The following is a 17,485-nucleotide window of genomic DNA, read 5'->3' as shown; positions in this document are numbered from 1 at the left end:
ATATATATATATATATATATATATATATATATATATATATATATATATATATTCCCTTGTAAAAATTGGATCCAGTCAAATCTTGCTGTCCTCAGTTCAAATCTCAACCTACCCATTGATATATGGGTTGCATTGGGTACATTGTCGTAGATCTAACAGGTCTATTCAATTGTGTTAGATTTGAATCATAATCCACAAATGGGGTGTGGGCTAATTTTCACCTGTTCTCCCCACAGCCTCCTATGTCATGCCCCATACTATTTCAAGGGGCTCCCCTGCCCCTCCAGTGCATTTTGGAAGCAGGACGTAAGGAGCTATAAGGAAAATGATATTGCTAAAAATCACATTTACTTTTCTGTTTATGGGTGCTTTGCATGGGCCAAACAATACTGAGAGATTTCTAGAAACAACCTATTATGTGTTGCTGTCTGAATCAATTTTTTTCACAGTGTAGTTATGCATGACATTTTACTCATATCAATATGTAATTGCCTCGCATGACTGACACTGCGTTTTAGCTCTTAGCTAAGGGATCCAGATGGCAAACTAGTACAATTTACTTTGTAATCATACTAGCAACATGTATTTCAGTGTTGCAGAATTCCTACTTTCAGAATCATCTCATGTTGTGACTTTACCTCCATCTTCCTGACCCATTAGAAGGGCAGTGGGAGTGCAAACACTTCCCTAGAGCCTTGGGACCTTTATTTAAATATATAACTATTTCCATGATGGTGAAGAAAGCATGGAAATGAACACCATCTGATTTTATGTAGTCTTGGAAAAGCCTTATTCTTCCATGCAAAAGTATCCTCACAATATATTGAAATAATAAAGAAATCTATGGTAAAATTCTACAATACTAAACTAATGATATATTCATTAGAAAACAATTAGCTAGGTAATAATGCATGAAACACTAATGAGAATGATATTAGACAAGACACTTACACAATATTTGACAGATGATGAAATTAAGCAGCAATATGCATGCTCCATAAAGGACTGAAGCCTGTACTGTATATTCAGCTCAATGACATGAGGAGGAACCACAGCAATGAAGCATCTCTAGTGACAGTGTCAGATAAAGGAAAGTGAAGCATACATTCAAGTTTACCACCTGTGCAAGAAAGTAAGTGTGCATGGTTGTGTGCCTTCAAGCTGTGTCCAACTTATGGCAACCCTAAGGTGAACCTATCATGGGGTTTTCTTGGCAAGGTTTGTTCAGAGGAAGTTTGCCTTCCCCTGAGGCTGAGAGCATGTGACTTGCCCAAGGTCACCCAATGAGTTTCATGGCTGAGTAGGAATCAAACCCTGGTCTCCAGAGTCATAGTTGAACACTCAAACCACTATGTTATGTTGGCTTTCAAGAATATAAGATCAGTACTAGATCTTACTGGTGATTTAGAATTCAAAGGTATGAACCTTTGTGAAGAAAATAAATAAGGTACCATATATACTTGACTAGTTTGAAGGCCACAATTATGAATTTTGATATGACCCATGGATAAGCCATGGATAAAATCTAGGGACTTCTCTAGTCAAGCTCAATTTCTATAGGGGCAGCTTCAGGGTAGAGAGCATCATCTTTCTGTATTTTATGGTTGTTTTGTGCCTTCAAGTCATTCCCAATTTATGGCAATCCTAAGGTGACCCTATCACAGGTTTTTCTGGGGCTGAGAGTATGTGACTCGCCCATGGTCACCCAGTGGGTTTCCATAACTGAGCAGGGATTCGAATCCTGATCTCTACTATCATGGTCCAACACTCAAACCACTACAGCAGGCTGGCTCTCTTTCTGTATTTGCTGTGGGATAATTTGTTTAGTTATTGTGAGCAGATGTGGAGGCTTATTGTCAACCAGGAAGGCAGCATACAAATATATTAAATCAGCAATAAACATAGTACAGATGGCCATCCCCTAAAGGTTCAGTGGCCATGCTGTTCCCCTTAGTTGCCTAGGGTCTAAAAGTGTATTTTACTACACAAACAGTCCAGTCCCAATTAGAAACATTCAAACTCAATGATAAGGATGAAACCATTTTATAGTAATAAGAAGCAACACATGCAGTTGGGCATAGCTGGATCATGATATCTGAGAAATATAAGATTAACAATGTCTTTTCCTAACATGTGGATCTGTGAGCAAACCAGTTTTATACCACAGAATCACAGAGACAATTCCCAGTATTGGATTAGAAAGTACAACCACATTGGAGACTAGTGTCCAGCTGGCCGACCCCAAAATTAAAAGATGTCATTAAATGGAAATGAAAAATAAAACGTTAGAAAAGTCGTCATTGCTTGAGAAGCAGGCTGCCAAAAACAAAACCTAAGAAAGATAATTTTATGTTTGCACTGGACCACTGTCAATTTAAAGGAAAGCTAACATGCATTTCTCAACAGAAGAGAGAAAAACACAAATAGTTCTGGGCACTGTTAGAATTCAAATAATTCCCCATATAATTCTGCAAAACAAATGTCTTTTCTGAATGTAACTACTGCCACCTTGTGAGTGATTGTAATATATGCATTTGGAGAACCAAAATCTGGAGATTTTATCTTCTTTTGCAGTTTCAGTGTTCATATAAAAGGCTTAAGTTGTCTTTTGGTCACTTCTCATTCTGAGTGGGAAAAGCTGAATAATCCTAGTGAGTAAGAGCAGCATTTTTAATAATAAATAAATAAAGTTTTTATTTTTTATTTTATTTTTTTATTTTTTTTTATTTTTTATTTTTTTTTGGATCTGGGAGTAAATGGGCACTGGAGCGCTCCTGGAAGCGGGGATGTACATGGACTATATTCAGTCAGCATATTTGTGAGCAAAAACTTTCAGATAAGATCAGGATGCAGTGCAAATTGAAATTTAAACCAGGAAAGGTAAGCCAAATTAATAAATCAAGCGATGAACTCTGTTGTTAACTGACCTCAAGTTGGCCCATTGTGACCCTGTGGATGAGACACCTCCAAGCCCCCGTCCTCCACTGATCTGCTTAGCTCCTGTAGATCCATGCCCATGACCTCCCTGATAAGAGTCTATCCATCTGGTGTGTGGTCTTCCTCCGTTTCTACTGCCCTCCACCATTCCTATTATTACTGTCTTTTCCATTGAGCATGGTCTTCTCATGGTGTGGCCAAAAGAAATGTTAGGGAGTTGGGTATGGTTAGTTTGGGGAAGAGAACATGTAATAGCTGTCTTTGAATATCTGAAAGGATGTCACATAGACAAACAAGCTTTTTTTCTGCTGCTCCAGACTAGAACATGAACCAACCAATTAAGATTACAAGAAAAGAGGTTCTATCCAGTGGTGTCACTAGATAACTTCTCTTCTGCCGCTCCCAGATAATGGAGTGGCCTGCCGGAGGCGATCCGGCATATTACCAGCTTGGATAGCTTTAAAAATGGTGTCAAGATGGATCTCTTCTGGCAAGCCTTTCCTGAATAGCAAACCCGGACACCAATTGAATTCACCACCTCACTGAGTATTCTGTAGCCCCATTCACCAATCTCTGACCATTTTAATGGATTATTTTAATGATTAATGTATTGAATTGATATTTTAGGGGAGGAAGGGAATAATTGGGATATTATGTATTGTATGGATTCTTTTAATTGTAAGCTGCCTCAGTTGTCTTTTTTGACAGAAAGGTGGGGTAAAAATAAAACTGCTATTATTATTACTATTATTGGGATGCGGACTGCACCAGGTGAAACTCTAAGGGGGATGACACCACATCTCTTCAGATACCTACCTTTTGGCAGAAAGGAGCTGTGGCATTTGTCTGTTTCTCTTTAAAATGCTTTAAGAGATGGTGGGAGTAGGGTGAAATATATTTAAAAACATCACATTTTAACCAAATCTTCACTATGTATATGTAAATACATTTAGGCTGTGCATATGCAATTGTAATTTGAAGGTGCAATTTTAATTTTGCAAATTGTTTTATGTCAGCACCGCAGCTATTGCGCTCAGCAAAGACCAGATCGGGGCCGTGTTCTGGCTGTAAAAGGGGCAGTCTGCACTGCCCCTTGGCAGCAGTTCTTCAGAAATCTCTCCTGCCTTCTTTATTTTTTTAAATCTGATTAGTTATATCCTCTTTCCCATCAAGTAAAATAGGTTGTGTGTTTACTTTCTTCCTCGCCTACATTTGCTCATGCCAGATGGCTTCCTGTCAAGTATGACCCCCCCACACACACACAAAAAAAAAACCAAAAGCACAAGCTCCCAAGCAGGAGTAGGATGAGATTTTGGTCCTATCCACACTGCAGAAATAACCCAGTTTAAGACCGCTTTAACTGCCCTGGCTCAATGCTAGGGAATTCTGGGAAATGAAGTTTCGTTGTAACTTGTAAGACATTTGGCCTTCTCTGTGAGAGAGCTCTGGCACCACCACAAACTATAATTTCCAGGATCTCCTAGCCCTGAGCCAGGGAAGTTAAAGTGGTGTCAAACTGGATTATCTCTGCAGTGTGTATTGGACCAATGTTCATCAGCTCACTTCAAACTAGAGTCCTTCATTTTTCCATGTGAAATGATCCCAATGCCATAGGGTTTCTTGCCACCCCCCTCAATCCATGTCACATTCTTTCTCTCATCTGCTCCTCTGCCTCCTCCTTTGTGAGCCTACTTCTGTCAAGGCAATATTAAAATACCATGGAGAAACTGGTGCATCTGCACTGTAGAAATAATGCCATTTGACACTGTTTTTAAAATGGTGCAGCTCCAACCTATGCAATTCTGGGATTTGTAGTTTTACAAGGGCCTTAGCCTTCTCCGCCAGAGTGCTGATACCATATTTATTGAGACACCAAAGTACGTCACGTTAGCACTGACAGAGAAACTTTTAAACTGTCCAGTGACAAAATATAATCTCAGTCTTATTTTATAGGTCTTATTACCAATTTAACTGTCCCATTTTAATTGTGTTTTGATATGGTATTGGATTGTTTTATGGTTGCATGCAAAAGCCCGGACGGCTAATGTAGAATAAACTTGAACATATCTATTGAGACGCAAGGTTGTAAAGTGGCTTAACTAGGAGTCTAGGGCTGCATCCACACTGGAGAAATAACCTGGTTTGGCACCCCTTTAACTCCTTTTCTGGCTCAAGGCTATGGAATTCTGGGAGTTGAAGTTTGTTGTGGGACCCAGAGCCGAGCTCTGCTCTGCTCTGTGCGCACAACAAACTCCAACTCCCAGAATTCCATAGCCTTGAGCTAGGGCATTTAAAGTGGGTTATTTCTCCAATGTGCATGCAGGCAAAGAGACCAGGGTTCGAATCCTTGGATGGCCATGAATGCCCACAGGGTGACCTTGGGAAAGTCAAAGATTGCATCTGCACTATAGAAATAATCCACTGAGGTCCAAAATATACTGTAGGAATAATCCAGTTTGAGACCACTTTAACTACCCTGACTCAATGCTAGGGAATTCTGGGAATTGTAGTTTTTGTGAGACATTTAGCCTCTTCTGTCAGAGTGCTCTGGTGCCACAATAAACTGCAATTCTCAGATTCCCTAGCACTGAGCCAGGGCAGTTAAAGCGGTCTCAAACTGGATAATTTCTGCAGTGTGTTTTGGACATTTGATATCCTTTTAGCTTCCATGGCTCAATGCTATTTTGTTGTGGCAATCAGAGCTCTCTGACAGAGAAAGCTAAATGTCTCACAAAATTACAGTTCCCAGAATTCCATACCACTGAGCCAGGGCAGTTAAAGCCATCTCCAACTGGATTATTTCAGCAGTATGTTCTGGACCTTTGACACCCTTTTAACTGCTATGGCTCAACACTGTGGGACTCTTGTAGTTTATTGTGACAATCAGAGCTCTCTGGCAGAGAAAGCTAAATGTCTCATAAAACCACTCTTCCCAGAATTCCATAGCATTCAGCCTGGGCAGTTAATGCAGTATCAAACTGGATTATTTCTGCAGTGCGGATGAAGCCACGGTCTCTCAGCCTCAGAGGAAGGCAAATGGCGACCCTTCCTCTGAAAAAACATGGACAAGAAAACCAGGCTAGGTGGGTCGCCATTAGTTTGAAATGACTTGAAGGCACACAACACTATGCAATGCCTATTGTTAGACGACACTTCCTGTTCCTGTCCTGTTTGCCGCCATTTTATACGTTTACATTTCATAAGACGGGAAGCCATTTTTTGAATGATGAGGAGCGCCTCATGACTGACAGGAACATTCCAAGGCAGTTAGAGACAGTTAAGAAACTCAGGCTGAGGGATAAAAGGAGACAGGAATAAACCACTTTTAGCCTGTGTTCTGCTTCAGGATAACACTGTTAGTTATCAACATATAATAGTGACTTTTGCTTAATAATCTAGCATCTATTTATGGCAGGGTAACTGGGCATCCTCCCTTTCCAGGACAAGTCCTAAATTTCAGCCTTCTGTCCAGGAAGAATTCCAGAACATCCTCCATTTTGAGCATGACTTTTGTTGTTGCTGAGTGCCTCCCAAGTCATTTTTGTCTTATAATGCCATCATGGGGTTTTCTTGGCATGTTTCTTCAAAGGGCCATTGCTATCTTCTGAGGCTGAGAGAGTGTGACTTGCCCAAGGACACCCAATGGGTTTCATGGTGGCCTAGTTGAAAATTGAACCTTGATCTTGGGATTTGTTTGGTTTTGTTTGTTTGGTCATGTCCTCCATTTTTCTTCAATGTTCAACATTTTGCAGTGCCATGTCCTCCTTTGTGGTTGTGACATCTGCTCAGCCTGATTTATTGTCGACTTTATTTTCCAAAGATTTCTACACATTGTCTCTCCATATTTCTGAAAAATTACAGCCCAATTTCCTCTGTTGGTCCTTGCCGCTCCAGTCCTGCCATTTCCTAGCATCAAGGAATTTTGTTCCCTTTTCTGCTTCTGTTTTTCACTACTTTTGCATTTACAGTGCTTCACAAATATATTCCAGTGCACATGTAATAAACATCTGAAACTGAGTCCTCAGAATTGGTTCTCAGACATTGCCATTAATCACAGTCATCTTGACATAGGTGATATTTCAGGGCGGTGTTGACAGGCTCAAAATTCAGATGAATTTACATTTTAAAGTACAGTTGTCATTTCTCAGAAACGTGGTATAATGGTTTGACTATGACTTAGGAAAGCAGGGTTCGAATCCTGCTGGATGACCCTGGGCAAGTCACATTCTCTCAGCTTCAGAAGATGGAAACAACAACAACAACATAACTACAGTCAGCTCTCCATATCCATGGATTCAACCATCCAAGGCTTGAAAATATTCACATGCAAAAATACCCAAAGCAAACCTTGATTTGGCCACCATTTTACTATACTATTGTATTTAATGGGACTTGAGCATCCATGAATTTTGCTATCCACAGGGGATCCTGAACTTTTCAGCAGCATGCTACCTCTAATTCTAGAGGTTAACAACTGATAACTTTATTCCCAATTAATTTGTAGAATTAATGGTAGAATTAATGCAGTTTGACACCACATTAACTGCCATGGCTCCATGCTGTGGAATCCTGGGATGTGTAGTGAGATTCTTCTCTATGAGAGCAATCTGGTGCCACAACAAACTACAAAATCCCATGGTTCCATAGGATGGAGCCATGACAGCTTAACACAGTGTCATTAATTCTGCAGTAATTAATAACTGAGCAGAGCTATGATGCTGCTCTGAGTTCCAGGGTATCCTATAACTGATCCTATAGCATCCTATAACAAATGGCTTCAACATGCCATCATATTCATCAGTGTTTAAGGTAGTCTTCCAAACTTTCCTGCTCACATATGTAGTGCCCTACTAATACGACATGAATTCTAATATTGTGACAAGAAGCAAAGAGTATTCCTTTTTTTTTTTCAAACCATGTATAGTTTCTGTGGGATAATAGATAATTTTCAGCATGGATTTGTTTACTGTATGTTAATAAAATTTTCAGAAAGACTATCCAATCTACTTTTATTTAAACAGAAATGTCACCCAAATCTCAATCAGCTAAAAACCCATAGGAAGGGCACTGCTATTGAATGCAATTGTGTAGGGCACTACATATGTGAACAGGAAAGTTTGGAAGGTCACCTTTAACACTGACAAATATGATGGCACGCTAAAGCCATTTGTTATAGTTATAGGATGCTATAGGATCAGTTATAGCAGCATCATAGCTCTGCTCAATTACTAATGACTTCAGTCTGCCATTATATTCATTCTTCTTAAAAATGTCCAGGCCTGAAGCCATTTAAAAATCGGGGCCTGAGTACTTTTGGAATGAAAACCAACACTTTGAATTGAGCTCAAAAGCAAGCTAATAATCCATGATTCAGATCAAAAAGGGCTGATGTGATGTACAAGTAACGTTCATGTTCATGGTTTTTCTTAAATTCTTGAAAAAGCACTCAGTGTTTATAACTTATTTTTAGGAAGCTGCCTCTTCAGTGACCAATATAGAAAGTGTTCAGAAAAATAGGAAGGTAAGTCACTTGTTAGAGTGGGGGCTTCCTGACATGGTTCATATTAACTATATTAACATAAGAATTATAGATGATGATGATATCGTTTTTGTAATGTAACAGTGCCCTAAAGATATCAGATCCCATTTGATCTTGGAAACTAAGGTGGGTTAGCTCTGAATAGTACTTGGATGGGGGACTGCCAATGAATATCAGGTGCTGAAGGCAATATTTCAGAGGAAGGGACTGGCAAAACCATTTCTGAGTATTCCTTGCCTAAGAAAACCCTATGAAATTTATGGGGTCACCATAAATTGGCAGGCAACCTGAAGTCATGGGCATGCACTCTCCCCGCCCCCCATAGATCAACATTTTTAAAAGGAAGTACAAATAGAGAACACAAGCAACAACAGCTTCTTCCCAGCCACATTTTCTTAGGAACATCCTTAGAATTAGTGCCTTAATATGGGTGTGCTTATCAGCATTGTTTTCCAGATTTCTAAAGGAGTTTCTTGAACTACAGGATGCAATGTAGTACTGTAATTGTAATTTTAGCAGTAAAAAGACCATGTTTTAACATAAGCATCCACTTTATTTATTTTTAATCTCTTATTCTCATCCTTCTGGGGTTTGATCACTGCTTTTAATGAGAAAACAAATGTTACCATTTTTACAATTTATATTTTCTGCAAGTTTCATGCATCTCATCATTTGTGGATATAATTATATGCTTATGGGTCTATCTGTTCAAACAGTTCAATTCTTTTTGAACTGTTTGAATAGGTAGGATTTTAAACTCATACAGTATTTTCTTCTTGTATGTCTTCTAATTACAGGTTCATCTAAACTGGCCAAATTTGTCAGGAGTTGGTGGGGTTATTTTTGCTGTACTTACTGCTTTTTCCAAGATCCAAATGACATTTTGCAAAAACATTTAACAAATGCTTATAAAGGTACCTTAATGTTATGCAGAAGTTCCTAGTAAAATCCAGCTGTTGTTTTTTACAAATGACAACATATTTGTATCTCTCTCCATGCCACTACTTGACTATTTATTCAGATAAAACACTAAATACTGTTATATGCAAGAACACAGCAACAAGCCTTGCTCTAGTCTAAAGCATGCACCTCATGAAGGGAAAATGAAAGCTTTTGCATATTAAAGACAAAACATTTTCTTACCACAGCAACCACAGTTTGCTTACAGAAGATATCTATGATCAAACCACAGTTTGAAATTGTGATTTATCCAAACTAATTTACCATATTTAGAATCTGCAGCAAATTGATTTGTTGATAAACAAGATGAAGTGGCTAAGCAATCTTATATGCAATGGGAGAAGAAAAAGGGAACACATATATCCAGTGTTCACACTGTTTGCTCTCAGTGTAAATTATTATTTCATGTTACCTCTGAGTACAGGCATTTTCTTACAGCCGTACAATCCTAGTTTATGGTGGAGTGTATGTACTTACAAGGAGAAATCTACCATCCTCAAACAACCCTTGTCCCAATAATCAAACACATTGGCAAGTTGGTACACAATGCTTTACACACAGCTTTGACCTTTAGCTAAATTCTCAATTTAAAAGTATACATGTGAACAACATGTTGGTCATGTGTTAAGATACAAATACATACTAGTCACGTGGATGGGATTTAAGCCACCTTATGTTGAACTGTAGCCCAAACTTGCTGAGTTAACTTATGTCTTTCATGTATATTACTGTTAACTCAATGAAACAGGAGTCTGCATAGATAACTCTATACAAAAAGAAATTTAACCAAATTCCTGGCTCAAGTCTAAATTCATACTGGTACATATCAAGTGTCTTAATTATGTTGCTAATTATGTTTGTGGAAATGCACATTAAATTGATTACAAATGTTTTCAGATTTACAGGATTATTGACGGTAACATCTAGATACCACAAACACATTTCTCTTCAGTCTTTTTGAATTCAGTGCAGATTTTCAGGAGACATTAGCAAAATTCAGGGTATTCACTAGCAACAACCATTAATAAATATTATTAAAGAAGCAGATGATCATTCTGCAGGGGTGGGGTAAGATTACTTTATAAATCTTATGAACATTTAAATATGACTGGCAGTAAACCAGCTTTCTGTGGCATTTTCAATTTAATGTTTGAATAGCTTATCTAGAAAGACGGTTCTATTTCAAATGCTTCTCCATTTGTTCTCAGTCTAAAGATGGTTAACTGTGGTAAAATATTAACTAGAAGGCTAAATCATTGTTTTCCACTGCGTCATCCAAACTGACAGACATCTTACAAAAACAGAGAGAAACATATTTTTAGTACTTTAATTCTACTCCTGGATCTTCTAAAGCTGCTTTAGGTAAAATAATCTTTTTATATTCATTGCAGTTAAAATTAATTGAAACCAATGAAGTTTTTAGTCAGAATTACCAGTGTAGTCTGAGGTTAACAAGACAGTAATTACTGTATCTGTAATTTCAGTGCAGACTTTATTAAAGTCTGGTTTTCATCCAGAGAAAGCATTTCTAAGGTGCAGGAGGACTCTCAGGGTAATGGATGGGTTTTGGATCCAGCAGTTCCATTGCTGCTTTCTCAATCCTGCCAAACACATTTGAGGACTTACCAGTACTGATTTACTCCCATGGAGATTAACATCACTGAGTCCCCTGGGGCAGACATGGCCCCATCACCCATCCATTAGCCACATCCTATCTCCCACTAGTGAACTGCTCCGGATGCCAGGATTGCTCTGCCCATTACTTCCACTTAGGTCCCATTAAAACAAATGGAACTTTTGAGTTCAACTAAATTAAACTTAAGACTACAAACTATTCACTGTTTTCACCAATCTGAAAAGTGAAGGTGCTGATTTCTACAGTATTGTACAGTTATATATTTCCTGTAAGTATGTATTTTGTGAAAAATGGTAATCTATTAGCTTTATTAGAGGTTTTGTAGCTGATACGTATGAAATCTTAGAATATAGAAGTCAGTAAATGGCTATGAATAGAGTCACCATCAAAAGAACCAGATATTTATAAAAGAAATTAGTTATCTCTTCTCATGCTGTGTTGCTACTTATTCCCAAAATAGAATCAGTGAGATTAAAAATCATAGTCAATTACAGTATATTAACTACCCTAGTTTATTGGACTTTTTAGAGTACTTTTGGGATTGATTATTATATTATGTTACCTGTGTTACATTAGGATGAGCCAATGTGGTGTACTGGTTCAAGAGGGACTACAACTCTGAATACCAAGATTCGAATCTCTGTTTGGCCATGGAAAGGCACTGTATGGGTGACCTTGGGCAAGTCATACTCTCTTGGCTTCAGAGGAAGGCAAGGGCAAACTCCCTCTGAGCAAATGTTGCCAAGAAAACCCCATGGTAGGCTTGCATTACGGTCACCATAAATCAGAAACAACTTAAAGGCATGCAACAACAAGATATATTAGTACAAAATAGAACAATGAAATGCAACTAGAAAAGGAGTGGGCAGAAAACAGATGTGAGACATCCTTTTCAATACAAGTGCAACATTAAGATCTACTGTGTGCTTTAAGATTATTTTGAAGTCAACAATACCTAAGAGTTTAAAGAATAAAATGCATCAGAGTTCAAACACCAGAGATGGGCAATGTCTCTACTCCCGCACAGATCAAGTCAGTGTTTGTCTGTCCCTAACAGTTGTCGTTTCAAAAGCTCCCTGTTTTAAGTAGAGGCTTTGCATCCCTTATTTGGAAATCTAAATTCAAATTCTAAAACTTTTTGAGTGCCGACATGAAACTTCAAGGCTTTAATTTTGGAATATTTACAATACACTGTACAGGTTGAGTAGTAAATATCTGTTCTGTATTTGTGCAGCTAGAGAGAGAGAGAGAGAGAGAAGGCTGGAGCCTCTTTCCAACCTTGCATCACTCACTTCTCTCCCCATCCTCACAAATACAGGACACATACAACAGCACTACTTGTATTCCAAAATATTTCTCATCCCATTTTGAATAAGGAATACTCAACCCATATGTCCAATAGCATAGTTTCGGTTTTTTTTCCAAAACATTTTTTTACCATCATGTCACAACATAGCTTTTTTGAGACCATCACACATTTCAAAAACAGCTTGCTGTGTAAATTGGGAGGCTGTTGTACAAGGGAAAATGTTCAGAACTCTGCAGGAAGATTCTTTGGATGATTGTTTGAAATTATATGTTTCCAAATCAATTTTGAATAATAACACCTCAATTATATATGCTTGCACACTCAAAACCCACTTCTACTCACACAAGGGGAAAGGAGTCCTAGATTTTCACTTCAATGCACCACTCTAGAGTTTCCATCTAAACTTTGTTGTAGTACATTCCTTGAAATCAATAGGATTTCAGTTATGACCAACTCCTGTCTTCTTTGCATGGTAAGATATATGAGCAATGCCTTCTGAATTGCTAATAATTTTTCTACATGTATAAGGTACAAACTACAATTGACTATTTGAAGGCAAAAAAGAAAATGGAGGAATTTTTTAATATCATTATCTAATCTCTTGTTGAATCTCAAATATGCTGTCCAACTAATGCATGCCTACTTATCTTTATTCCTTTTAACCCCTCATGGGATTTCCCAATATGGCTGTCATAATGGAAACTGAGGGCTAAATCTATTCTGATTATTAGAATAAAATTCTACTTAATGTACTATATTTTTGCATTTCCTATATCTGTAATTTGAATGTAAACTCTACATGTTGGTTATAATGCATATTTAATTTTCAAAGGCCTCACTTATATTTTCTATCCTATATTAATGTTCTTACATGCCCACAAATAGTGTACAGAACTAGGTCCCACTGTAAAAACAGAGGGGGGTACTTACTCACAGGTAAATATGCAGTCTTGCAATTGTTGTTGTTCTGTGCCTTCAAATCATTGGGGTTTTCTTAGCGAGATTTGTTCAGAGGTTTGCCATTGCCTTCCCGAGGCTGAGAGCATGTGACTTGCCAAAGTCATCCAGTGGGTTTTACAGCCAACCTGGGAAACAAACCCTGGTCTCCAGACTTGTAGCTGAACGCTCAAACCATTATGCAGAAGAGCGAAGATCTTTAATACTACTAATACAAAAGAATTCCATCTTTCCTCCTAAATGAAGTTTTTCCAGAAAGTAAAAAGATTGAACCAGAATGGGAAAATGTGGGATGTTAAATCAAAGATAATGATGCTGAATGCTTTGCTTTGCTTTGTTGCCATGAGTTGGTAGAAGTATTACAGAGCCCTCTGGTGGTCACCTAATAAAAATATAAAACAGAGCAATCCAAAGAATATAGATTTATTTCCGATGAATATTTATATACTGTATTCCTAGAGCCAGCATGGTATAGTAGTTTGAGTGTTAGACTATGACTGTGGAGATTAGGGTTTGAATGCCTGCTTAGCCATGGAAACCTTCTGGTGACCATGGGCAAGTCAGTCTCTCAGCCTCAGACAAAAGCAAAGGCAAACATCCTCTGAATAAATCTTGCCAAGAAAACCACATAATAAGTTCACTTTAGGGTCGCCATAAGTCAGAAATGACTTGAAGGCACATTGCTACAATAATCTGTATTCTAAGAATGCAACATTTTTAAAATATAAGAACGGGAGTCTTGTGAAACCTTAAGGACTAACTAAATTATTTCAGCATAGTTTTCATTGACTACAGCCCACTTCCTTAGAAAACTCACCTTTTATTTACAGTGAATCAACACAGTTGTCTCTCTGAAAATATCATGACATAGTACCTTTCCTTAAAAAGGATCAACATAATCAAAATAAATGGAAATATTGGGCATAGTAACATCATTTTGAAGTTGTAAGAACGAAAAAGCATATCAACGTATTTAAATGCAGAACCCTTTTATAATCCCTCTACCGCATTCAGAACATGGGAGGTAAAACTTTGGTGACACCAGTTAAGTTGAAGAGCCAAAGACAGAGTGGGAATCATGCAGCCCTCCATTTGTTGAACTACAAGTCCTATCAAACCTACCCAGGATAGCCATTGGTGAAGCATATGGGTATTACAATGCAACAACATCTGGAGGACCACCTGATTCCCATCCCTGGTCTAATATAGCACTATCATACAAGTTTTACTTTTTAAAGCAAATTTTGTCTAAATATACTGTATTGGCATAGATCCAAATTTAATGTGCTTATAGCAGACAGAAAAATCAATTAAGCAGGTTGACCACGACTCACGTGAGCTCCAATCTTATGTTTTCAAGTGGGACATGATCTAATTTAGATCAGGAAAAAAAATGCCACCATTTTCTAGGTACAAGTGCTCCTGGCTACCATCATGGTATGTAGACAAAAATCCAAAATTACATTATTGCCTAATTGTCTGTTATTATTGATTTGAGCATCAGTAACATAACTATCAACATGGTGGACACAGAACTCTAAACAATTTGGGACCTGCCCACCTGAAAAACTCTTCTGCATTCTCCTCTTACTTGCTGCAGGCAGTATCTTGAGTCCTGCTTAAGTCGAAGTTATCTGAAGTACCATATTCTCCCAATTGAGACCACCTGTTTTGAGAGCTTATGGGGAAGGCCTTCAGTGTCCTATGTCCCATCATCCTCACACATATATCTGGTGGGGACATAGAGAGGGCTTCTTTGGTAGCTGCTCCAGGTTCTGGAACTGTCTAGAGATTAGGCTGGTGTCTTCCTTGCTATCCCTCTGTAGGGGGCTGAAGACTTTTCATTTCAGCAGGCTTTTGGGGGCTGGTTGCTTTCATAATGTGTTTTATTGCCTTGGGGTGGTGGTTGTTGTTGTTGTTTTGTACCTTTCAACTCTTGTGTTTTAACAGGCTTTTAATTCTTATTTTTTTCATTTGTAGGGGCCCAATGCAGCTCACAGATAAAAAAACATTTTAAAACATTACAATACAATTCAAAAGTTAAAATAATCTAAAAACAGTATAAAACCACATAAAAATATACAAAAGCCAAAACACAGAGCCCTGGCAAGATTATATGTATATTAAACACCTGCTTCAATAAAAATGTCTTAGCTTGACGATGAAAGGCAAGCAGGGAGGAGGCCAACTTAGCCTCATGTGGAAGGGCATTCCAGAGTGCAAGCAGATTAATTAATAGGGATTGGTTAATAGAATTAATATTAATTCTATTGATAGTCTGAGTCTAACTTTTGTGTAAATTGAAATTTTAGCTATGTTTTAACTTTTTCAGACCAAATTCAGTCACAAAATGCAGTGAAAGGGGATATAAATTAACACAACTCCTTTAGTAGTAGCATTGATATTATGGGCCACTATTCCTAGGGGGATCTGTGATACCCGTTTTACATTTCTTCAGGTATGTAACTAAAACATAGCTGCCTGTGGCTAAATGGTTTAAGTTTGGGTATTCATGGTACAGGCCTCAACTGATGGCTTTGACTGCTTTGTACATGGTTTTTGAGGATTTTTGTTGAATTGTATGAGATCGCTGATGTCACTGTTGATGTATTGTATTGCTTTGTGCTATAGCATGTGACATGTAGCTTGTATGTTGTGAACCACTTTGATCTGGAGGAAAAGCGGTATACAAATAAAAAATATTATTATTATTATTATTAATTATTATTATTATTATTATTATTATTAATTACATGTTTTTCTAACATTGCTTGCTGTTCATAATATGAATTTGATATATGGGTACATAGTTGATGTTTCCGAGTCAATTTTGACTCCACCTTATGGGAAAAAGTAGAACATGAATTTTATTTATGAATACACATTGTAGGAAAAGAGTAGGATTATACTTTATGGTATCGGAAAGTAATACATTTTCAGGGTCTAGAAGCTAATTCCAGGTAACTGCAAAGAACTGACTGGATACAAGTATATTCCATTGTGCTTATGATTTAAAGAAAGCAGAATTTAAACTACCAGAATTAATATCTGCCATCTGTTCTTCAATGGGAATCCTTTGGTGCAAGCCTGAAAATTTTTGAACACCTTGCTGTATAAAAGATTGCTTGCTCTCTACAATTAAAAAAATACATAGAGAACTAAGAGTTCAAAACATTTCCCCCTATCTGTCGTGATTTTTCTACTCTCAAGCTGTTTCTTTACAATTGTAATGGCAGAAAACTGAATTACCTCTCTGAAACATAAGATAAATGGGTGATGCATAATTGTTCTGCTTTGTCTTCAGGTATTTTGCAATTTTACACTGCTTTTACACTTAGTAGAGTTTCTGTTGTATCTTATAAACTGCTTTGAATATTTTTGGAAAGTAGTTTGGAAACCTGAAATAAGAAACTCACTGAACTTAGGCAAGTCACATCCTCTCAGCCTCAGGGGAAGGCAATGGCAAACCTCCTCTGAATAAATCTTGCCCAGAAAGCTCCAAGAATGTTGCCAAGAAATCTTGTCAAAAAAGCCTTAGGATTGCCATAAATCAGAAATGACTTAAAGGTAGCATAGCATAAAACCACCACCACTACCACTATTATTCATCCCCTTTCCCTCCACCATTCCCTTTTCCTTTTGTTTCATGTCTTTTAGATTGAAAACCTGAGGGCAAGGAACTGTCTGATTAAAAACAATTGTAAGCCGCCCTGAGAGCCATTAGGGCTGAAGGGCGGGATATAAATGCCTAAATAAATAAATAAATAAATATTACACAGAGAACTGATTAATATCCCCTAACTATTATTCTAATCCTGTGACTGGTTTTACTGGTCTGTTACTTTATTATTTACAGTATTATAACTTCAGCAGTTTGATTTGTGAGTTACTCTGAGAATTCTTGCAATTGAAAAGCAGGACAGAAACCTATAAACAAAATACAGACAGGTCTTGTGGAAATGAGGAAATAATTTAGTATTCACTTTCAAATAGTCTATATTTAACATCAGCCCAATTTTTAGGAAACATTAGCAAGGATATTAACTGAAAAACTTTGTATCTACTATTTAAGGCTTTTGTATTATTTTTAACTTATACTATTTTAAATTTGTTGCTAGCCGCCTTGAATCCCTGTATCAGGAGACAG

At 37.6% G+C, this 17,485-nt stretch overlaps 1 protein-coding gene across 1 annotated transcript in view; it reads left to right on the top strand.

The window, feature by feature from the left end:
* Nucleotides 1-17,485, top strand: part of LOC121931734 (vesicle-associated membrane protein 8-like) — a 19,169-nt gene that overhangs the window by 654 nt on the left and 1,030 nt on the right. Inside the window, exon 2 of the mRNA XM_042469714.1 lies at nt 8,408-8,458. Coding sequence (XP_042325648.1) covers nt 8,408-8,458 — 51 coding nt within the window. The remainder of the gene's footprint in view (nt 1-8,407; nt 8,459-17,485) is intronic.

The sequence above is a fragment of the Sceloporus undulatus genome, chromosome 5 (assembly GCF_019175285.1).
Source record: "Sceloporus undulatus isolate JIND9_A2432 ecotype Alabama chromosome 5, SceUnd_v1.1, whole genome shotgun sequence".
In the NCBI taxonomy this organism is placed as follows: Eukaryota; Metazoa; Chordata; class Lepidosauria; order Squamata; family Phrynosomatidae; genus Sceloporus; species Sceloporus undulatus.
Note: the sequence above shows the minus strand (reverse complement) of the source record. Positions and strands in the feature narration are given on the sequence as shown.